General features: G+C 40.9%; 1 protein-coding gene across 3 annotated transcripts in view; it reads left to right on the top strand.

Annotated features, from left to right (window-relative positions):
• LOC144005792 (polypeptide N-acetylgalactosaminyltransferase 10-like) overlaps nucleotides 1–12,787 on the top strand; it is a 66,869-nt gene extending 54,082 nt beyond the window's left edge. For 2 of the 3 annotated variants that reach the window (XR_013279655.1, XR_013279654.1), the window contains 10 exons: nucleotides 1,884–2,069; nucleotides 2,872–3,055; nucleotides 5,011–5,128; nucleotides 8,551–8,658; nucleotides 8,725–8,946; nucleotides 10,161–10,277; nucleotides 10,358–10,507; nucleotides 10,576–10,755; nucleotides 11,039–11,179; nucleotides 12,237–12,787. Coding sequence is in view for 1 of the 3 variants with exons in the window: in XM_077504114.1 (XP_077360240.1) it covers nucleotides 1,884–2,069; nucleotides 2,872–3,055; nucleotides 5,011–5,128; nucleotides 8,551–8,658; nucleotides 8,725–8,946; nucleotides 10,161–10,277; nucleotides 10,358–10,507; nucleotides 10,576–10,740 (1,250 nt within the window). In the remaining 2 variants the exon portion in view is untranslated. Of the gene's footprint in view, nucleotides 1–1,883; nucleotides 2,070–2,871; nucleotides 3,056–5,010; nucleotides 5,129–8,550; nucleotides 8,659–8,724; nucleotides 8,947–10,160; nucleotides 10,278–10,357; nucleotides 10,508–10,575; nucleotides 10,759–11,038; nucleotides 11,180–12,236 lie in introns of those variants that run through there. The other variant, XM_077504114.1, reaches the window with a different exon arrangement.
• Nucleotides 12,788–24,624: the final 11,837 nt, after the last annotated feature.

The following is a 24,624-nucleotide window of genomic DNA, read 5'->3' as shown; positions in this document are numbered from 1 at the left end:
ACAATGCACTTTACCAACTATGCTACCGAGCAGGATCAGACACCTGGCAATGATGATGATAAGTTATATGTATGGAAGTGGGCGTGGAAAGTGATACTTAGAATAAGCTCACTGTCTGTCCCATTGAAAATGAATGGGGAAAAGTTGATCCATCCATCCATTTTCCTGACCGTTTATTCCTCACAAGGGTCGTGGGGGGTGCTGGCGCCAATTTCAGCTGGCTCTGGGCAGTAGGCGGGGGACACCCTGGACCGGTTGCCAGCCAATCGCAGAGCACACAGAGACGAACAACCATCCACACTCACAAGCACACCTCGGGACAATTTGGAGCGCCCAATTAACCTGCCATGCATGTCTTTGGAATGTGGGAGGAGACCGGAGTACCCAGAGAAGACCCACTCAGGCACGGGGAGAACATGCAAACTCCACCCAGGAATGGCTGGAGCCTGGACTCGAACCGGAGTCCTCAGAACTGGGAGGCGGACGTGCTAACCACTCGCCCACCGTGCCGCGGGAAAAGTTGATATTTAACATTAAATTGTGCGAATACTGTAAGTAATGTGGAATCAGGCAATCTTTCCCCCGGGATGCGTGAATTTTTGAAGCAAGTTGAATTTTGAACGTTGTAAATCGGAAGTATATAGTGGGAGTTATTACATGGCAAAAAGGTGTGGAGAATAAAAATCACAATAACATATGTGGGAATGCAAACATTCTCACAATGAAATCGAGCGACTGCAGGCGAGTCTAAAAATAGGACCGCAGGTTTTTTTTGTTTTTTGTTTTCGGACTGTCGATATGATAGCGATGATTATGGAGACACAAATTGGAGACACGATCCACCTGTGAGTGCTTCCTTTTGATTGTGCAACATTGACAAAGTATTGATCTCTTTCAAATGGGGTGGAGTCAATGAAGCAACCTGGCTCAGCCTGTCACCTGACTACAACCCAATATAGAGCATGCATTTCATTCATGAAAGACAAAATTGAATGCAGAGTGAATATATATATATATATATATATATATATATATATATATATATATATATATATATTTTTTTTTTCTCTCTTCTTGGTGTAACGCCAGCCGCCCTGCAGATAAATTCTGATCTCAATGTTCCCGCGCTGGGTGTCCTGTGTTAATCCTGTTGAAGAAATACCACATGCATCTGCAGGCGGGAAAGTAGTGATGTAGACGTGCTGTCTATGCGATGACTGATTCAAATCATGTAGGTCTGTATTTTGTCCACACGTATACCTCGGTAGGTGCTGCTGTTTTGGTTATCTCAACGTTACACTGTACTTGACTACGTACTGTAGTTTCTTACCTAGCTACTGTCTTAAACTTATTATCTGCCTATACATTGTTGCCTACCTGTCTACCTTGTTACCAGCCCCCCCCCCCCCCCCACTTACCATCCAAGATGCTCAGTGACCGCCGTATCCGCCGCCCGACTATCTAATGGAGACTAATGTGTTTGCCGCCGTTTTTTTGCAAGCTCATTAGCGTGATGAATCATCTCCTTGTGTTGGGTAAACACTTTGAGCCATATTCCAATTTATTTTTGGGGAAAATGAACCAATCACAATTAAACGCTCTGATCTTTTACCTCCCCTTTCCAGGGTCTCGTCTCATGAGAGAATTAATTTGCCACTCAGGCTTTAATGCTCAGTTTTTTCCCCGCCTTGATTTAGAGGAGACTTTCTCCCTTTACTGCTTTGACCCTGCTACGCCCTGCTGTCCTTCACGGCAATGTCACTTTTTATAGCGTGGAACATTACACTGGTGTCCGAAGTCTGACCTGGGGTCAGTTGTGGCTGAAAACAGTCAAAATGGCCTCATCCAGTTGTTCAAATGGAACCTATCTTTCCTTCCCACAGAGCACCTGAAGGCAGCGCTGGAGGAGTACATGGAGCGGCTGCCCAAAGTGCGCATCCTGAGGACCAAGAAGAGGGAGGGTCTGATCCGGACCCGGTTGCTCGGCGCCACCGCCGCCAGGGCCCAAGTCATCACCTTCCTGGACTCGCACTGCGAGGCCAACGTCAACTGGCTGCCTCCGCTACTCGGTGAGGAACGAAATGGGGTTACCATCTCACTTCTGTTGCTAACCAAAACAGCAGCACAGAAGCATGTGTAGTACTGTCATGGTTTGGGTTGGGTTTTGGTTGATTTTTATTTTTACTTACGTCATGGTTTAGGGTTAGTTTGGGTTTTGTTTGAACTTAACCTTGTTTTTTTTTCGTTTCAGTCATGATGTGTGTTTTGGGTTGTTGTCCTTGTGTGCCCCCCTTTGTGACAACCAATCAGCACCCTCTGCCACTTGTATAATGCCCAGCTGTGTCTATTTGTGTGTGTGTATTTAGTCTCTTGTCTCCCCTCTGCCCGCGTCGATTCATTGTCATTTCCTCCTGACATGCTGACGCATTTTTGCCCCATAGTCCCTCCCAAGTTTGCCTTGTTTGCCTTCCCGGAGTTTGTTTGTTGTTTATGACCAGTACCTCGTTTACATCCTTGTTTTTGTTCTATTAAATCCCTCTTTGGCTTCACCTCTTCTTGCCCTATTTCCCTGCATTTGGGTCCACCACCACACCTCAATCGTGACAAGTTCAAAGACCGAAGGATAAAAAAAAGGCTAAGTTATATGGAGATGGCATCTTGAGCGACCAGTCGTCCAATAAATTCCATTAAGGGGTGCACCATTGTGGCCAAAATGATAATCATGATTACTTTGACTTTGATATTAGAATTTTTTTTTCTTGATTGGATGTGTAGCAGACTCTAAATAAAAAAAAAAAGAAAAAGAAAAAATCACCAGCAATCCGGCAAATTTGCACTGACCTGGCATCATCGTTATCATCTTCTCCTCAGACCGCATCGCCCAGAATCGGAAGACGGTGGTGTGCCCAATGATCGACGTGATCGACCACGACAACTTCGGCTACGACGCGCAGGCGGGCGACGCCATGCGCGGGGCCTTCGACTGGGAAATGTACTACAAGCGCATCCCCATCCCCGCCCGGCTGCAGACGGACGACCCCAGCGAGCCCTTCGAGTGAGCGACGCATTTCGTATGAAATTGAATCGGAAAACGGCGCCCGACGATAACCTTTCCAATGTGCACTTTTGAGCCATTTCTGGGCTTTTTTATTTATTTATTATTATCTGGAGCTGAAAAGCGGACAGCGTGACAGCTGTGGTCGCCCCGGCGCAAACGTCAAGCGCCGGCTGACAACGAGACAAGGTCACTCTGATAAAAATGTCGCCTTTTCTGTCCTATTGACGCCTGGGAAATAAGTCCCCTGACACAAGGATGCAGGCTTGAGGGGGGAGGATGGTTCACATTGCAGCAGGCGTACAGTGCAGCCGAAGTTGGTATTGAAACGGGAAAACATTGACTTGATTTTTACACAATGTGTGCGCACAGGAAAAATGCAAAAAGAAATTCACTAAATATTTTCCATTTAACGGTCATACAAGTGTGAAAACTAACCACAAATGTTATTTGAAACTCAAACCCAATTTCCAAACCCTAATTTAAGACCTAAACCTTTAACCAGGCTTAAAAACCTGATTTGAAAACTAAACCTAAGATTGAAACAGTAATTCTTAACCCTTACACTTAACCCTAATTTAAACCCAAACCCAGCCTTGGAACCCTAATTTGAAACCTTAACCTTATCTTGGCACTCTAATTTGATACGCAAGCCCGAATTTCAAATCCTAACACAGGCTTTGAAACCCCATCCTGATCTTAAACCTGAATTTGAAATCCAAAACCTTGTTTCAAGATATTGGCCTGGTTTGAAACCTTGAATTGAAACCCCAGCCCTTCCTTTAAAACTCTTAATTTGAAAAACAAAATCGTAATTTGAAACTCAACTGGTTTCATTCAACACAGGCTTGTATCAGCGCCGCTAGCAGGCTAACCATGCAGGCTCGCTCGGTCGTCGTCAGCCGATATGAGCGCCGCTTTGTCATAAGCACGCGTCGCCACGGGGACCCCGCCGGCAAATCGCCGGCGCCAACTCGTGCCTTTAATTGAGCCTCCTCGGGGACCACTTTGGCCAGAACGGAGCACCTGCCGGATGACGCCGACGCCCACCTGATGAAACCTGCGTAACCACGGCAACTGCTTGTGGGATATAAAGGATGCTGTGTGTGTTTATGATAACCGAGCATGAAAAACGGAGAGACAAGCAAGTGTGAAAATTGACATTTGTGGAAACTGCATCCGTACAAGCTTGGAATATGAATTTGAAACCTTACCGCTGGTTTCAAACCCTACCCCAGGATTGCAATACAAACTTGAAATCCAAACACAGGTTTCAAACCTTAAGCTACGCTTGAAACCCTAATCTGAAACACAAACCCTTGTTTTAAAGTCTTAGCTTCTTTTGAAATCATAAATTGAAACCTAAACCCTGTCCAAAAACCCTAATTTAGAAACCCAAGCCACATTATGACACCCAAAACCTGACTTGAAGCCCTAATTTGTCTTGTTTGACACTCACTCTAGTCAAACATAATTTGAAACCAAAACTTTGTTACATTTTCGTTTTCCGACTTTGTCAGACTTTGTCGCTACAACTAAATGCTAAAGCTAGCATCCTGCGGGGGTTCAAGCGAGACGCGGCAAGTTGAGCGAGCGTCAGCAACCAGTTGAGGAAGTTGGCGGGACTTTGAAGCGAAGTTGCGTGAGCACCTGCTTTATTTGTGCGTCTCAGGTGTAGCGGCGGGCGAAAACAATAACACCACGGCGAGAGCTAGCTAACGAGGTGTGCGACTGGCAAAAAGCCGCAGCGGGTTAATTGCTTCCTACACTCTTCAAAGCTGCTTCCTATCTGGAGGCAAGAGTCGCTCCCGCTCGGCCCCCAAAGGAAACACGGCACTCGCACGCTCACACGCGATTTTAAGATCTTTTGCCAGAGTGCGTGTTTTTGTAGATGCTGAGCACGATGATTAAACAATCGGGCTGTGAGCGTTAATGTGTGCGTTTGTGTGTCGCAGGTCTCCGGTGATGGCGGGCGGTTTGTTTGCCGTGGATAGGAAGTGGTTCTGGGAGCTAGGAGGGTACGACCCGGGCCTGGAGATCTGGGGAGGAGAGCAGTACGAAATCTCTTTCAAGGTAAAATCCACTGCGGAATTATGACCTGTCGCTTGATCGATAGACAAAACTAACCCAAGCTTGGAACTCTAATTTATAAAGTCAAACCCTGACTTGAAACTAGCACTACAGACATGGACAATTTTGAGGCCTATGACAATTCCGAAATTTGGTCGGAAAAAAGTACTGATAACCACCGAAATGGATGATTATTTAAAAAAAATAAATAAATACATCAACTGAGCAACATTAACTGTTTAACCAGAAAGTAAGATTATATCGGACAAAAGTCCTTATTTTGAAAATATAATCGATCGGCCCTATTTATAGCCCAAACCCTGCTTTGAAAGCCTAACAGGGGAAAAAAATAATGTGGCGCAGAAGTTGCTCATTTTTGCCACTTCTTCCTAAAATGTCACAAATCGAGTGTAGAAATAATTATAAAATAAGCCTAGCTATATGTTCTCTGAACAGAAGATGACTCAAGAAGCATAAGAATCAGAACATCTAACGCAGCAGAATGGTTAGAGCCAGTCTGCTGAAGCTGCCTATTTTCTGTTAAGAAATTATTGCAAACTTGACCACACATGTCCTCAGCAATCGTCCCGACACACACACACACACACACACCCCTACACACATAGACAAACAAGTACATTGTGTTCCAATTATGTTTTGCATTTGCATTATTAGGGTTGGAACACCTTTGTAACTAGGGGCGTGGAAACCAAATAAAAAGTGAGGGTGAGGAGGGGATTTTTTCAGAGAGTGCAGTCACGAATTGTATCAGTCAGCTCCTCTCCTCTCTCCTTGCCAACTGAGTGTCTTCTCTCCTTTTTGTTGTTTAATAAATGTCAAACAGGTAAACCTGACATTGCGCTTTTTCAAGTATTGGACAAAATGTGTTAAAAGCTCTTTTGAGTTGATTTATCAGCCCGCCGTCGCCAATTAAGTGCGAACATTTAGCTAGCGCCGGGCGCGCAGCGCCTAAGTCTACTTAGCCCCGCGATATTCAATTTGGCTTGCTCTTTTTTTTTTTTTTATAAAGATCCCCATTAGCTGATAGGCCTGCTCGCTAACGTTCTCCTGAGGTGAGGAGATTAGCGGGCTTGCGGCTAATCCCGACAAACCCCGAGATGCAGTCGCTGGCTCTGAACGCGACGACCTCCATTCAGAGATTTCTCCAGCGTGCCGACGATGAGAACGCCGAGCCTTGCAGGCTCACACCGCCAGATGACATCACCGCTTGAAACAGTCGTGCGTGAATACTCGGCCAATTAGCCGCTAATAATAGCATCCAATCCGCTAATTCTCAGTGGACAAATGCCATTAATCTGTTCCAGTGCCCCAAAACACAAACAGAATTTTTTAAACATGTTTGTTAATTTAAAGCAGGTGACGTAACGTCCGATCGGGCGTCCGTTCCGACATAAATGGGCGTGTCCGCCAATGCGGGCGAGCGCATGTGGGAGGGGTGACAACTGGAAGCAATTGCTTGCCATTCGTGATCTGCTGCCAGACGTCATGCTATTCATTATTATTATTATTATTATTATTATTATTATTATTGGAATAGCACAAGAAGTGAGTGGACATTGTATACTTGGATCTTTTATTTATAGACTCAAACACAACCAGAGACTCGAGACCGAGTCCGCTTTCTGAGCCCAGAGTTTGTCTTGCAGCGACATCTTTTATTCATGCACCAGCGTGTGCGTGTGCAGTGCAGTGCTAATGTTAACACAGCCATGCCCGTTACTGCTCATGCTGAAATCCCATTTGCAGCCTGGCTTGAAAACTCCTCATTCAAAATCCAAAACTTGACTTGAAGCTCAAAACACAGTTATTCCAAACTTAAATAGAAACCCTAACTTGAAACCATAACCCAAGCTTGGTATGCTGATTCGAAATCCAAACCCTGGCTTGGAACCCACATTTTAAATCTTAATTTAACCTTAACCTAGGATTAAAAAGCCTAATTTGAAACCCAAATTCTGACATGAAACTGCAGTTTGAAAACCAAAAACATAACTTGAAAACAATTGAGGCTTGAAACTCTACATAGAAACTCTAACTTGAAATCCTGACACTGGCTCGACACCCTAATTTGAAACACACAAACCAGACTTGAACCCCTAATTCAGGGGTGTCAAACTCATAATAGCTCAGGGGCCGCATGGAGGAAAATATATTACCGTGGGCCACATCGGTAAAATAACGGTATATAACTTAAAAACGATTAGCGTCATTTATACGCAGATTTTCGTGGACCAGCCCAGATATGTTAAATCAACCTCTTTTGCATATATATTGTTCCCAGAATGCATTCCGTGGCGCAGTTAATGATGTTCTAAGAACGCTAATCCTTGTCATACCCGTTTGTGTTAACAGTAATTGAATTTGTGTCGTATTTCATAAATTTATGTCGGTCTATGATTTAAAATAATAATAATAATTAAACAAACCATAACCTTAAGTTGTATGTAAAATAATGACATCCATGAAGATTCCCCCGTTGAAGTGCTCATCTGAGGACTGCTTGTGAAATTGCAAATTTTATATATTTTGATTGTGGTAAACTGAGTACAATTTTAAAATTACAATTTTTTTTATTTTATTTTTTTAACTTTACAATATCATCTCGCGGGCCGGATTAAACCCCTTTGTGGGCCTGATCCGGCCCACGGGCCTTGTGTTTGACACCCCTGCCCTAATTCGAACCCAAACCCTTAAATGAAAACCTTAACCCTGGATTGAAACACTAATGTGCCACCCTCAATCGAAATCATAACCCAAGCTTGAAACTCCATTTTTAAACTGAAACACTTGCTTTAAAACCCAAACCCTAACTTGAAACTATAATCCAGGCTGAATTTAAAGCAATAATTTAAAACCCAAAACATGGATTGTAAACAGGACTGGACTGGCACAAATAATCGGCCCTCGGTCTGCCGCCCCAGCCCAATTCCTGACCGCCCTTGGCTACCATGTAGCTCTACCACTGATGAGTATTAGTTCAGTTTGATCTCTAAATTGTTAATGGATGAATGGGATTGTCCTTCTAAATTGTGGGTCGGTCTCTCTGGTTAAAATGGAGGCAAATATTAATTGAATAGCATGACATCGGCCCCAAAAGGACACCAGCCCACCGGGCATCTGTCCTGTAAGCCAGATGGCTAGTCCAGCCCTGGTTGGAAACCCCAGCCCTAATTCTGCCTTAAACTCTAAAACAGGCATGAAACCCTATTTTGAACACGCAACACATGCTTTAAAATATTATCATTAAACCTAACCCCTAACTTCAAATCTTAAACCAGGCTTGAGATCCACATTTGACGTCATAACTCTGTTTTGAAACCCTAACCCAGGATTAAACCCCTATTGAGAAAGCCTAAATCTTCCGCTCACAACCTGGATGCTCATGCACGGGTGTCTCTCGGCAGTTGTGGATGTGCGGCGGCCGCATGGAGGACATCCCGTGCTCCAGGGTGGGACACATCTACAGGAAGTACGTCCCCTACAAGGTCCCCGGCGGGATCAGCTTAGCCAAGGTAAACGCTTCACAGGTTTCCACGAACTCTGCCGCTGTAACCAGCGCCGTGTCCCGCTTCTTCCAGAACCTGAAGCGCGTGGCCGAGGTGTGGATGGACGAGTACGCCGAGTACGTGTACCGGCGGCGGCCCGAGTACCGCCACCTGTCGGCGGGCGACATGACGGCGCAGAAGGAGCTGAGGAGCCGCCTGGCGTGCAAGAACTTCAAGTGGTTCATGAGCGAGGTGGCCTGGGATCTGCCCGAGCACTACCCGCCCGTGGAGCCCCCCGCCGCTGCCTGGGGCGAGGTAGGGTGGTCTTAACTCCATTCCGCTATACCAGGGGTCTGCAACCTGCGGGTCTGGAGCCACATGTGGCTCTTTAGTCCCTCTCTGAGGCTCTCTTAAAAAAAAAAAACAACAACAAAAAAAAACAGTAGAATCAGTAGTATCTTTATTTTTAGGTAAAATATTCTTCCATCCATCCATTTTCTGAACCGCTTGCTCCTCACAAGGGGGTGCTGGCTATGGGCAGTAGGCGGGGTACACCCACAACTGGTCGTCAGCCAATGGCAGATAAAATATTCCCTAATTAATTAATTATTTAGATAAAACAATTTAAATTAAATATTCAAAAAATGCCAGTCCAAATTCTTAAGTTGAAACAAAAGGTAGATGATTTTTTTTTATTTTTTACTTACTTTAAAATATCTAAAAGGGAAGAGGAAAAGCAGAAAATTACCATAAAATGTCCATGAAATTACCCAGTTAGAGAATTGATTTTTAAAAAGGCGGAAAACAAAATGTAGTAAAAGTAACCGTAAAATGTCCGCAAAAAAAGACGAAATTACGAAAATTACCATAAAATGTCCACAACATTCGCAAAAAAAGAAAAATCTGAAACTTGATTTAAGAAAAGGCAGGAAATAAAATGTTCAAAAAGTATTTATAAATTGTTCAAAAACAGGAAGGAATCCTGAAAATTACCATAAAATGTTTAAAAAAAAATTGCCGAAAAAATATCAAAAGTTGATTGGGGGAAAAAAGGCAGAAAAAAGTAAAAAAATAAATAAAATGCCATAAAATGGCCCAAAAATGAGGAAGAGGCAGAAATTACCATATGTCCATAAAATTGTCAAAAATGTAAAAAAAAACAACAAAAAAAAACAAAATAATCCCGAAACGGAAGATTAAAGCTAGAAGAAAATGAATCTCATGGATGCTGCATATTTTTCTTATGGTATAGCTCAAATTAGCACCGTTTTGGGCCCTCAGCACATTAGACTAACACTAGCACACTGTTTCCTTTATCACAATTTGCAAATGTTTTGTGGCTCCAGACAGATTTTTGGTGATTTATTTGGCCTAAAATGGCTCTTTTGACAGTAAAGGTTGCCGACCCTTGCGTTATACAGTGAAGACTTTGCCGGTTTAATGTCACGAACTAACCATAGCCTTGTAGCACTGTCCTTGGATAAGATACGATACCGTCTTCCTGTTTTCTCATTTTGCTCCCCCGGCAGATCCGCAACGCGGGCAGCGGCATGTGCATGGAAGTCAAACATTTTGTGTCGGGCAGCCCGGTGCGCTTGGAAAACTGCGCCAAAAGCCGCGGCGACGTGGCCTGGAGTCACGGACAGGTCAGCCGCTCGACTCGATCCGTCTGCGCCGAAATCTGGCTTTCCTCGATTTGCCGCTAAAATTGGCTTTGGACGCGCAGGTGTTAACGCTGGGTTGGCGCGAGGACATCCGCGTGGGTGACCCGGTGCACACCAGGAAGGTGTGCCTTGATGCTGTCTCCCACCGAAGCCTCGTCACTCTCTACGACTGCCACGGCATGAAAGGAAACCAACTGTGGCGCTACCGAAAGGTGCACTAAGAGATCCACTAAAAGGTTGCTAGTAGTAGTAGAATGTATTTTTTTGAATGAACCCTCAGGATAAGAGCTTGTACCACCCGGTGAGCAACAGCTGCGTGGACAGCAGCCCCGGCGAGCGGCGCGTCTTCATGAACGCATGCGAGCCGTCTTCGCTGAGTCAGCAGTGGCTCTTCGAGAGGACCAACGCCACCGTGCTCGAGCGCTTCAACCACGGCACCGATTGACGCCGCCCATGCATGGTGTGTGCAGTGTTACAGTAAACCCCCATTTACAGTACGTTCCAGACCAACTTCTTTCCTCGGAATTCAAGTTTATGTAAAACTAACATGAAACAAGAGAGACTTATTCGGCCTAATGAAAAGTCCCGTAGCTAAATGCTAACCTCTAATGTAGAACCTCATAGACAGGCTAATGTAAGATTAGCGTAGATGTTATGGTAATTAAAAACAAATAGAACTGGGTCTGGAACGTATGCCTGAAATTGTTAAAGCGGTGAGCTGATCTAAGCTGGTCTTTGCACAGATGGAAAAAACGAAGGCCGAATAACGAACTGTTTGACGAACAGTCGTGGAAAAAGGCACCGCGAGGTGGCCGCTCGGTCCAACGGGCGATGACGACGTCAAGAATCCAATCACGCCATGAGAGCTTGAGACCAAGATGAAGGTACGTCGCTGAGCCAGAAATTGGTACTCGAGATTTTAAAAAGAAACAAAAATAAAGGAAACCACTCCCCTTTGCTCTTTGTTACAAAAAAAAAACTAGCGCTGTCAAACGATTACATTTTTTAACCATGTTAGAATTTGGATTAATCACGATTAATCGCTTCATTTAAAAAAGCTTTTTTATAATATTTTTTTTGCCTGCCAAATGTAAAGAGCACCTTTGTGTTTTTTCATTTATTTATTTATGCACTCCACACGCTCATTCTCCTCTATTTCTAATCAGTTAATTTCTTACATCATTTAAAATGGGAAAAAAAATAGTTTGACATGAATATTTTGAATGTCATACGCAACATTTATTAAATGCTTTACTTGAATGCATGTACAGTCGTTATGTTTATTGCTCAAAGACAACCTGTGCTACCTTTAACATAACCATTCGCTGTCAGCTAAAGGATCATCTTCGGTCAAAATAAATAGTGTGATTAATCTGCGGTAATACATGATTAATGTGATCATTTTTTGTGATTAATTAATTATTTAATGCTTTAACTTTGACTTAAAAAAAAATAATCCTCAAATAACTGACCCCCGGTCCCATATTTGTTACCAGGTGCAACAATTAAATGCCTCTCTCAAATAAAATCCATCCACTTCTAACAAATAAGCGCCTCCCTCAAATAAATGCCTCATTTTGCCCCTCAGTTTAACAAAAATGGCAACAAATGTGTAACTTATTTCCCCAAATAACTTCTACTCTACTTTTATAGCCATCATGCCTGTATTAGTTATTGGGTGTGTCATCTATTTAAGCTAAAATAAACGCCTACCTCAAATAAACACGTCCCCTGCTGAGTCTATTTGGACTCTTTTAGCTAGCCCAAAACAGTAGCATTTGACGCCAAGAAAGAAGGCGCCGGTGTCACTACTTTGGGAAATCAAAAAATCATCACCCATTCTTCTGAAGCAAACTTGTGAAAAGTAACATGAGGTTAACATTATCTAGCGAGTGCATACAGGACAAAATCCCCGGAATTAACAGCGGCGTCTGTTCCCAGGTGGTCCCGGAGCGGGACGGCTGGTCCCCGAAGACCCTCCGAAGAAGTTTGCTCTCTTTTAAAGCGCCGGTCCAAATGTTTGGGAGAACTCTCACTGGGGAAAAAAAATCAAAAAAACTTTCTCGGATTGTAACGGACGCTCCGCAGTGTCTTCTTCGATCGGCGCCTTTGAACTCTGTGCCGCAGGCTGCCAACTCGTTTCGCCGACAAGACGTGTTGATCGGACATTTTATATTGTATCCAATGAAGAGATTGCTGCGTAGGCGGCTTGTTTCTGCTTTCATGTCAAAAGTACTCACACATGCACAACGAAAAGAAAAATGAAGGCAAAAAACCCACACAGTGAGACCGAAGAGACTCGCCAAAGGTGAAAAATGAAGACTTGGTCCATGTTGATACTCATTTGTACAGAATGGTAAAATGAAAAAATGAGTGTGAAAGTGGCGACTGAACTTTTAGGTTATAGGTCTGATGCCACCTTCGAAGCTGTAAAATTCAACTTGCATTGCATTTATACCGACATGGAAAAAATAAAGTGACTACGGATATCATCTTGTCTCTGTTACAGTTTTGCTACTACCATTGGAGGATGAAGAATTTCAGGTTGGACTTTTAGCTTAGAGAAAGTGGAGAAATTGCATAGAGCAGATTCTGAATGCAGAAGACAAGGTCTTATTTACTAACAGCTGTCACACCAAACATCCACTTGCCTAGATACAAACGTTGAGGGAATCATTTGTTAACACAAACATACAATTGTTCATACAGAAATGCTATTTTACACAAACATGCAATTGTTTCATCAAACATACAACTGGTTACATAGATATACAGTTGTTCACTCAAACATACAATTGTTTATTCAAACGTACAACCACTGACAAACATACAGTTGTTTGTAATATTTTTGTTCACACAAAAAATCTTTTCACAAACATACAATTAGTTCCACAAACATACAATTGTTTACACAAGTATACATTTGTTCACTCAAACATACAATTGTTTATTTGAGCATAAACCTGCTGACACGTATGTAACTTTTCACATAAACATACATTTGTCCACACAAACACAATTGTTTACTCAGATACAGTTGTTCACACAAACCTGCTATTTTACACAAACTGGTTACATAAATATCCAGTTGTTCACTCAAACATGCAATTGTTTATTCAAACATACAACCGTTGACAAACATACAGTTGTTTGTAATATATTTGTTCACGCAAAAAAAATCTTTTCACAAATATACAATTAGTTCCACATACATAGTTGTTTATGCAAAAGTTACAATTATCACAAACATACAATTGTTTACACAAGTATACAGTTCACTCAAACATACAATTGTTTTGTTTGAGCATAAACCTGCTGACACGTGTAACTGTTCACAAAAACATACATTTGTCCACACCAACACACAATTTTTTACTCAGATACAATTGTTCACACAAACATGCTATTTTACACAAATATGCAATTGTATGATCAAACATACAACTGATAACAGTACATAAATATTCAGTTGTTCATTCAAAGATACAATTGTTTATTCAAACGTACAACCGTTGACATGCAGTTGCTTGTAATACATTTATTCAGGCAAAAAAATATTTTCAAACATACAATTAGTTCCACAAACATACAATTGTTTACACAAAAAATTACAATTATCACAAACATACAATTGTTTACACAAGTATACAGTTGTTCACTCAAACATACAATTGATTGAGCATAAACCTGCTGACACATGTGACTTTCCACATAAACATCCATTTGTTCACACAAACAAACAGTTGTTTACTAAAATACAGTTGTTCACACAAGCAATTGTTTACAAAAATCCTTTACAAAATATACATATGTTGTTCACTCAGTTATTTATTCAAGCATCCAAATGTAGACACAAACATAAAATAGTGTGCTATCACTCGGAACACAGCTAATGACAACAGCCTTGTTCAATGAGCCACATGCTGCTTCACCACAGTTTCTTCACTGAGACTGTGGAAAACATGCCCACAACGAAGCATTTTGAAGTCTGCTCGTGGCTCTTTTTTTATGTATTTCTTTCAAATATGATACAAATCGTGTTTATAGGAATATTTTCACACTTTTTTTTTCTTTTTTTTTTTTGCTGTCACAAAATGCATTTGGGTGGTAGCCATCCAGTTTTTTGCTGTTGTTGTTTTGGATATACAAACTATGAAGCCAGCTCCTCTTAGCAAACGATCATGTTGTCATGAAGAGACCCACAAAAAAAGTCTCAAGAAGCCGTGCATGAAAAGACACAGGAAGTCGGCCATATTGGTCAATTCAGACCAGCTTGTCCTCACGATATTGTCCCATCGTTCCCACATTTGCAACATGTCCACTAAACAGACAGATTGAAGATGCTAAACTGCCAAATATTCAATTTTTATCCAATGCGTGTGGGTGTAGCATGATGGCAAAGTTTGGTGAGTTGCCGTAAGACATGAAAAGTTCCCCGAGATGCATAGAGGCAATAACGGCTTTACAATAAAGTGCCTTTAAGACATGCTTGACATGTTTGCAGATCATTTCAACATCTGCTTCTTTAAATCATGAATCATTATTGCTAACTACAGCGAGCAACATACTTTGCCTGCACGCGCCACACAGATGGAACGGCCAGATTGATGCACTCCATCCAGGCACTTGACTTGTGCCATTGATGGCATGTGCGGTTATTGTATGGGCGATTATCGTGAAAGGATCAGTCACTCCTCCATTTTTATAAAGAAAAGGATTATTTTAATATTATGAGATTTTATTGTATTTAATTTTGCAACAAAAATTGATAATATACAAATGTATCGGGGCAATATTACAAGAAAAAAACAATGTAAAAGAATAAATTCATTTTATTTTGTAATTTCATGAATCAAAATATGACCATTAAAAAATGGGTAATATGACAATAAAGTTGGAATATTACAACAACAAAATGTTCTGAGAATCAAGTCTATGAAGTTTTTAGTTTTCAGAAACAGCCCAAATCTAATGAGAATAAATAAATAAAATGTTACTTAAAGTTGAAAATTACAATAAAGCGGGTAATTTTATGAGGATGAAGTTGCAATATTATGAGAAAAAAAATCTGATGTAACTTAGCCACACAATAAAAAAAATAAAAAAAAACTGAATAAATATTATAAGAAAAATACTGTACAGAATTTTATGAGAATAAAAGTCCAATACTGTATGGTGAAAGCTCCTTTTTTTTCCTTTTATTTTTTTTTTGCAATTCAGAGAAAAAAAACAAATATATATATATATATATATATATATATATATATATATATATATATATATATATATATATATATATATATTTTTTTTTTTTTATTTTTTTTTTAAACTGAAGGCAAAAATTAATGTGCAATTTTATGTGACTAGTTGTCACAATTTTCCAACATTATTATGAGAATAATGATTATATGTTGAAAAGTGGTAGTATTTATATGGGTTAAATTATATATATATATATAGGGGGGGGGGTTACAGTGACTATTTGAATAATTACATAATATTAGGATTTAAAAAAAATCAAAATCTTCTTGAATCATCACAAGAAAAAGTGGTTTTATGGGGAAAAAAAATTCTAAATATTACAAGGAAAACAATATTTTTTGTGGAAACGAGGGGGAAAAATATATTTTTTCAAAATTGTGTGCAAAAACATTGCTTTATCCTAATAAAGTTGTCATATTTTGATTTATTTAATTTTCATATTACATCCACAATTGTTAACCTGGAACCGAGAGTAACTTTTCTTGACGAGCCACATGCTGCTTCACCAAAACATAATCTGTCCCATCTGTGCGGCCCAATGTGTTTTTTGTTGTTGTTGTTGTTTTCTTTTCAGGCCTCACCAAATGTCTGCGTTTCCATCCCATTTAATAATAAATCACATCAGTTGAGATGATTTCTTGGCATCCTCCACCTGAGCTTCCCGCCGAGCTAACCCGCTAACAATCGCTGATGAGGGATTCCATTTCATATTCCGCTTGCAGGACGGCGCCGTCGCACCGCCGGGAAATCGGACATCCATTGCGGAAGCTGCCGGCTTTGCTTGATCCAAATTAAATTCCGCCGGCATATTTTCCGCCGCTTTGTACTTCCCCTGAAACCTCTGGATAGAGAGACCCAAAAAAAAAAGAGCAGAAAGAAATCCCTGGAAAGCAAACTCTGAACTGAGTTTCACTCGCGTCCTCGGAGAGTTGCGCAAAAAAGGTAACGCGGGAAGAAAAGCAAAAGTTGTTCAAAAAGAGTTTGTTTCCCTGACTGGAATCACAAATTGAAGGTGAGTGAAAGTCAATTGCATGAGAATGACAAGCTTTTGTTATGAATGTTATGTTATGTTTTAACACAGCTTTTGGGGGGATTTTATGAGAAATAATAAAGAAAGCTCACATAACGAATAGTCTTACAGCAAATCCAAAAAACAAAAAAAACAAATCGGCGCTTGTTGGCTTTCGTGAGGAGAAATAACAGAACAGGACTCAAAATGTCCGATGGATTTGTGCGTGTCGGCTCCCACCGAGGGCGATTAGCCCGGAGCCCCCCCACACAATACGATATATTGATCGGACAGTCGTGATGTGTGGGCGTGTACGCTCTGCTCAATACTGCTGAAAAGATGAGAGAAATGCTCGTCTTTTCTGGAAAATGACTATTCTTGTTTTTAATTGGCTAAAATTAATTATTGTTTGCTATTATTAGGCAGTTCTTACTGTATAATATAGAGCTGGCATGACTGTTGTGCTAAAATTTGGACGTTCTTTCCATCATTTTCATTTTCCAACAATTTCAGCGTAATTTACTTTCTGGGTGATTTTACGAAACAAAACTACAAACGTTTTCTGAAAACGAAACAAGCAAAAAACCCTTTTTTTTTTTTTTTTTTTTTTTTTTTTTTTAAAGTAGGTTCTCGAAGGAATTCTAGGGTTGACTAGTTGGTTCTAGAAAGTCTCTCGGGGTTCTAGTAAAATTTGGAGTTGGTGTGTAGGTTCTGAAAGCTCATTGGGGGTTTCAGAAGGTGACTTGTGGGTTATCGAAGTTCACTTTTCAGAAGCTTGTAAAAGATGAATCCTAGATTGTAGAGGCTTACTCGTGTTCTAGAAGGTTATAGTACATGACTAGTGGGACTAGAGGTGCATCATGGGTTGTAGGAGTGACAAGTAGGGTCTAGCTTCCTGGCGTTCTAGAAGGCAGTGGAAGATGACTACTTGGTTTTAGAAGGTCAATGCAAGATTCTAGAACAGGGTGGTGGAAACTCGGTCCTCGAGCGCCGGAGTTCTGCAGGTTTTGGAAGTGTCCCTCGTCCAACACAAGCTGATTCGAATCAACAGGATCGTAGAGCTTGTTGATGAGCTGATCATATACTAGCTTTGTTGGAGGGAGGACCAAGTTTGGCCACCACTGTTCTAGAAGGTTGAAGAAGCTCACTGGGAGGTTCTAGAAGGCCATAGAAAGTGACTGGGGGTTCTAGAGGCTTGTAACAAGTAACTAGTAGGTCCTAGGAGCCCTACTGATGGTTATAGAAGCTTGTAGAAGCTACTACTAGGTTTTAGATGCTGCTCTAGAGCCTTCTATAAGGGGACTGCTGGGTTTTAGCTAACCAGCTGGTTCCAGAAGCTTACTCTGGGTTCTAGAAGGCCATAGAAAGTGCCTAGGGGGGTGTTCTAGAGGCTTGTAACAGGTTGATTAGTAGGTCCTAGGAGCTCTACTGATGGTTATAGAACCTTGTAGAAGCTACTACTTGGTTCTAGATGCTCCTCTAGAGCCTTCTATAAGGGGACTGCCGGGTTTAACTTACCAGGTGAGTCCAGAAGCTCGCTGGGGCTTCTAGAAGGCCATGTAGAATGCCAATTTGGTTCTGGGAATTTTTTTATTAGGTGAATACTAAAAGCTCAGACGATTTTAGCGGGCATTGAAGGTTACCAGAGGTTGGAGGAGCTCACTTGGAAGTTGGACAATGTTCCTAGTGGATTCAAGAAGCTCACTGGAGTCGGTTGTAGAATGTGGCTCTTATGTTCTAGAACAGGAATAGGCAATCTCGGTCCTCAAGGGCCGCAGCCCTGCAGGTTTTGGATGTTGCCCTTCTCCAACACAGCTGATATATGTTCCGCTCATCAGCAACCTCTGCATTAGACTGATAACGATCCCATTGATTGGAAACAGCTTGTGTTGGAAGAGGAAAACCTTCAGGGCTTCGGCCCTCGAGGACCGAGATTGCCCATCCCTGTTCTAGAAGCTTGATGGGGTCTTTTAGCAAGAGAGTTGTTGGTGTTAAAGCTCACTGGAGGGTTCTAGAAAGTTAAGCTAGTAGGTTCTAGATGTTCATTTGCGTGTCAGTAGTGTATAATGGGATTAGTGGGTTCAAGACACCCACTAGAGGGTCCTTGAGGGCATCTACTAAGATGCTCTAGAAAATCCCAATTTTGTCACTGCTTGATTTACTCAGTATGAAATTTGAGGCCGTTTATTTGAACACAAAGCTCTTTCACTGTTGTTTGAATGGCAACAGGTAGCTAGCTAAACGGGTTCATTGTACCTTCTGCCATCTGGTGGAGGAGCATTTAATTGTTCGGCTTGTCAATATATATCATCGGCATCGAGCCATGAACCAAGATAAATTATTTGTACGTTTGTAATAAATTTGAATTTCAGACCAATTAAGTCAAATGAAATGATTTCACCGGGAACCACAGCCCCAAGGGAGACGCACCTTGCGTTAGCGTCGCGCCCTAGCGCACAGTTCACCTCTAATAGCCTCGGCGGGTTGATGCAGGTTAAAAGAATTGAATATCTGGCAGCTGGCGGCCCAATAGATCTTCCACATGTCCGACGTTGCCCAGAGCTAATAGAACAAGCTCGCCCAATTCCCCAGACTGTGAAATTAGCATAAGCGAATGTGGCTTAGCAATTCAATGGTGTCGTCTCCACTCACGGTCAAGAAGAAGCACAAAGGCTCGCTCTCAAATTACGAGCCACAATCGCTCATTACTCACCAAAAGCATACTTTATCATCTTTAGACACAAATATGACACTAAAAGCTTTGTGAGAAGACGCTACAAACGTAGGTACAAATAACGGAGTGCTTCATTGAGGCATGGGGGCCTCTGATGAAATGTTAGAGGCATGTGGAACATCAGAATCATAGCAACTATAAATTCAGATAAATTCAAAATTGTAATAAATATGTTCCTTATTTTCACCAAGGTGTGTATAAAATTGGCAATATTCAAGCTAAAATGCAAATGCCATTAATAAAATGTAAATTGCCCTGGTTAAAATGACAACCGTAAATTCTCCAAAAGCTGTGCAGGTTAAAAAATAAATAAATCGCCTGTTAATTTAAAAACCTTTAGTTGCAAAGAATTCATTAATTCTTAAAAAAATAAAATTGGCACAAACATTGACAGTTGTGTAGAAATCAAATTACGTACAACAATAAAAAGTTACTAACGTAATAAAAAATAAAAAATGAAAAAAAAAAGGGCATAAATCCCACAAAAGTTGCACACATTCTAAGCATTTGTCAACATAATCCAATAATATCAAGTCCTCCTAAAGGTGACCTTATTTCTATTCTTCTACTTCTGGTGTGGAACAAACAGCATGAAATCATTCGGGATTCCCTTCTTTTGATCATAAACATGCCAAGGAGGAAACATTCCAATTTTTTCCCTCAGATTCATACCTGCGTGCCGACTGCCAAAACCTATCACGCATTCCTTCTGTCTGCTTTTCCGTGGAGACTCGCTCTCGAGAAACAGCGAAAGGCATGAGAGCGCTTTGTGTTTTCAGCTTTCTCGCGCATCCGCGGGAGCATGAAAAGGTCCACATCGCTCGGCGTTATCGCATCACGGCGCCATACGCCAGCCGCACGTTTTTCACATCTGATTTCATATAGTGACATTTGACATGAAATATAAGCTAGGAAACTTATTTACAAACTCACAAATATGCAATGAAACTTCAAACTGTTAGCAGTAAATTCTCCAGCAAATGAACATTTCACAAGTAAATTAATGTATACAACAAAAGAAAAAAGAAAGAGAGAAAAAATTGCAACATTTGTCTTCTTTTTAGGAAAGTCAATCCTAATTTTGTTTTCCCTTTAATAGTGTGATAATAGAAAGAATAGGAAGTTAAGAATTTCTTCTTTTTCATCAAATGCAACACTGATATTTTGTTTTGAAGAAAATTCAACATTGAGAGCTTGTTTTTGTTTTAGTAAAGAGTATTTCATTGTCTTCCTTTCAAAAAAAAAAAAAAAACTCGGTTTGTTTTCTTTTCAAGGCAGATCACTATTGAAGGTTTGTCTTTGTTTTAGGAAAGATCAACAAGTGCAACATTAAATGTTTACTTTTTTGAAGAATATGCTATATTAATAGTTTGTCTTCTTTTTAGGAAAGTCATTCCTGATTTTGTTTTTGAGTGCTAATAGAAATTATAATAGGGAGCTTGTCATTTATCTTATTTTTAGTAAAGTGCAACATCAATAATATGTTTTTTGATCGAGTACAGTAATCTCTTGCCCGATCTGTGTAGAAACGCATTTTTCAAGCCACTCCAACAATCCCGAATAGGAGTGCATGTACCTTTCCAACATTAAAGGGATACTTCACTTATTTAGCCCATTATAGCAATAAAAAGTTAATATTTTGTCTATAATTAATTTGATACTTTCATTATTTTTCATATACAATTAGTACCTTTAAAAACACATTTTGCAACTTGCTGTCGACTGAAAATTACATCAGAAGGGCTCAGGTAACCAATCACAGCTCACCTGTTTTCTAGGTTTGGTCATGTGACATTCACAAGCTGAGCTGTGATTGGTTACCTGAGCCCTTGTGATGTCATTTTCAGTCGACAGCAAGTGGCAAAATGTGTTTTTAAAGGTGCTAATTGTATGAAAAATGAAAAATAATGACAATATCAAATTTATATGAGGCAAAATATTGTTTGACTGCCAAAAATGGCTAAATAAGTAAAGTATCCCTTTAACAATTATCATTCACAGCGTTGCGCTAAAACATCCAAGCTATTTATGTAAGGCAAATCTCGTGGCCCTCTGATTTCCCTTCTCCGGCTGTTGCCATGTTTCCCTGCAAATAAAGCACCCGCTCCCTTCCCCACCCCGTGGCTGAAGAGCATCTGTTTGCACGGATAAGATTGGAGCGACATTGCGAGTCTCCTGTCAACGGGCTCATTCGCAAAAGACGGCGACGGCGTACGTGCCCGCCGACGTGCACCCCCCTCCAACACCCCCCCGCCCTTCCTGCAAAAACCTGCACTCGCCCAGATAGGAAGTGACAGCTGCACAAATGACTGTTGATTTTTTTTCCCCAGATATTTTTTTTTACATATTTAGTTTTCTTATTACGGCGCGGCGGCTATAGGAAGCTGACAGCCAACACAAACACGGAGGAGATGCTGTCAGCTGTACTTGTTGTTTGCCAACATTTGATTATTTATTTATTTCACTGGCCGACATCGCAGAGGCACAGACGTGTCAGTTAGCAGGTAGCGCTAGCTTTTATTTATTTATTTATTTATTTATTTATTTATTTATTTTTAACTCTTCGCTCAGCAGCCCTCACAATGTTGCATATCACCATATTAATTACTGGAATACAGTCATTCCCAAGCAAAATCATGTTTTTGCCAAGGAACTATGTTGAAATGAATTGAGGCATTTCATTTAGACAAAATGTGTACTTTGCTGCATCTTGTTGCCAAGGAAACGGTGTGGAAGTGGGCTGATGTGCCTCATGTAGACAAAAGTAGAGCTTTGCAGCCATTCTGCTGCATCGTCTTGTTTTGTCTACTGTAAATTATGCAGCTTGGTTTGATAAATGTTGGCAAACACTGTAGTAAAGAACTCTGGGGAAACGTGTTGTCTTTTTCAAGTTTTGTCTTTTTCATTCATTTCTGACAAGGAAAATGTGTTTTAGCACAAGCCTAACCTATAAGACCAAAACATTTTGTAACATTTCGTATAATAAATTTTGATATTATTTACTGTAATACAGTTTAATTTTGTCATGACTGGGTTAAGTTTGGGTCATGCAAGGGTTATGTTTGGGTCATGACCTTGAGGTCAAGTGTCTGTTTTGAACTGATGTAACTGGCATCTAGTTTCAACTGGTCTTAAGATATGTGATGTCAGGAGCTATATAGTGTCGAGAATCTTTAATCTCTTTATCTGGTCAACAGCCAATCAGATAATTCCATGTCAGTCCTGTTACCCACATGTCTAGCCACAGCCAATCTGATCGATTCACTGTCTAAATAAGCCTAACTGAGAAGTGTGTGTTTTGTCGGATTATTCCTCTCTCCAGCTGGCCACCTGCTCCTCTTTTCCTCGATGCCTTCTCGTTGTTTCTGGCCAAGTCAAGTTTGTTCCACGCCTCTCGATGAGAATAAATAGTTTGTCTTATTTGTGTCTGCGTTTTTGGGATCCAACCCCAGAACATAACAAATTTATTGCTTGTGCTGGTTAAAAGAAAATACATGGGAAGAGGGCTTAAAAATAATCACATGATAAATTGCAATCAGGGAAAATAAAAATCACAATTCAATCATTCCTAAAACACTCACTGCCTTCAGGGTGACAGAAGAGTCTAAGGAAGCTGCTGAAAGTTTTAAAAAAAAAAAAAAAGAAAAAAAAGATGAACTAAAAACAAAAAAAAACTTTCCTCTACTTGGTGAGCCTCTTTGAGTGAGAATCTGTGATATTTATGTCATTTTTCCCTCTGCTGAAAGATTCATTGAACCCACGCCTGCTGGAGAAAAAAAAAATGCTGACAGACAAGGACGATGACTAAAAAGCATGTCGCACTTCCGCCCACACCGACCTCCCTCCCGAAAAAAAATAAAATAGTTTCCCCCTTATTGCCTTCTTTTTTTTTCTCGAGCTGTAACGTTGCAGCAGCCCCCTACTGGGCGGTGCCGTTGCGCGCGAAGCGTGTCGGTTGCAGTTGCGGCTAATGAGAGACGCTTGACAGGCTTGCGCCGAACCGCCTCCGTACATATTCAACAGCCTCTCTTTGTTTGGATAACGTTAACCTCCTTCTCACCCGCCGCTTGACGACGCTGCAGGAGACGGCAGGGGGAGAAAAAAATAATAATCCACACATACACGTCAATGGTGTTTTCAGGAAAAGGTTAAAGCCGGAGTTTGTACTTGTTTAGCCTGAAGGCTGCCGAGAGGGTGGGCGGATCACATAAAACAACCCGCGTTGACTTTATAGTTCAATTTGCAGCTGACATTTTTGGTTCGTATACGCATTTGAAGTTGTACTCGTCTCTGAATGAAGGAGAAACGGACAAGCTAATTTGTCAGCTCGCAATGAGCTAATTAATCAATATCACATGATGTAACGAAGTCATGTATACATCACGGCTATGATTTGGTCATAGGCTTGAGGCCGCAGGTGTATAATTTATCGCATTTGAACGTCTTTGACTCGAGGATAACCTAACGAGTATTCTCATGCGTTATTTTTGCCTTCTTTACACTTGTCAACAAGATATCATCATGTGCTAGCTAATGAGATAGTTAGCTACTAGGTAGCACATGATGTTTATTTCTTGTTGACAAGTGTCAAAGAGGCTAAAATAACGCCTTCAGCCTTCTTTGTGGTTGTCAACCAGATATCAACATCATCTGCTAGCTAGTATCTAGTTAGCCAGATAGCATCTTTGACTAGAGGATAACCTAACAGAGAATTCTCGTCATTTTCATGAATGCCTCCATTTTAGCCTTCTTTACACTTCTCAACAAGATATCAACACCATGCGCTAGCTAGTAGCCAGTTAGCATCTTTGACTTGAGGATAATCTGAGTACTCTCATGTGTTATTTTCATGAACATTTCTGTACGCTTGTCAACAAGATATCAACACCATGTGCTTTTTTTAAACTCATTCAGCTGTCTCATAGTATTCATGTACGGGTACAATTGTTGCCAGTGGATTACTACACTCAAAGGTTCTGCTTTTTTATACATTGTACAGTTTGGGAACATACCTAGTAATTTTCTAGGCCTTGAAAAGGTACAAACCGTTTCCATGAGGTTTGATTATTACCGGTAGTCATGTTCGGTGTTTTAGTGTGGATTGTACGTTTTGTGGCGGTACGATAGCAACCTTGGTATTTCACTTTTAGGAGCATGCCTGTGCCATTTTGGTCTGGGAACACATGGAATTGGGTCCCTTGGGGCCTAACGATTAGTATTACAGTGTGGAATCGAACTCTTGTCATTGGATTGTGCCCTCAAAGCGTATTGCTTCATTTTTAAAAACTGGGAATATACGGCTTACCTTGTTGGCCCAGTGAAAG

This window comes from Festucalex cinctus, chromosome 18, assembly GCF_051991245.1.
Source record: "Festucalex cinctus isolate MCC-2025b chromosome 18, RoL_Fcin_1.0, whole genome shotgun sequence".
NCBI lineage: Eukaryota > Metazoa > Chordata > Actinopteri > Syngnathiformes > Syngnathidae > Festucalex > Festucalex cinctus.
The sequence above is the reverse complement of the archived record's forward strand: the minus strand, read 5'-3'. Positions and strand labels throughout refer to the sequence as shown.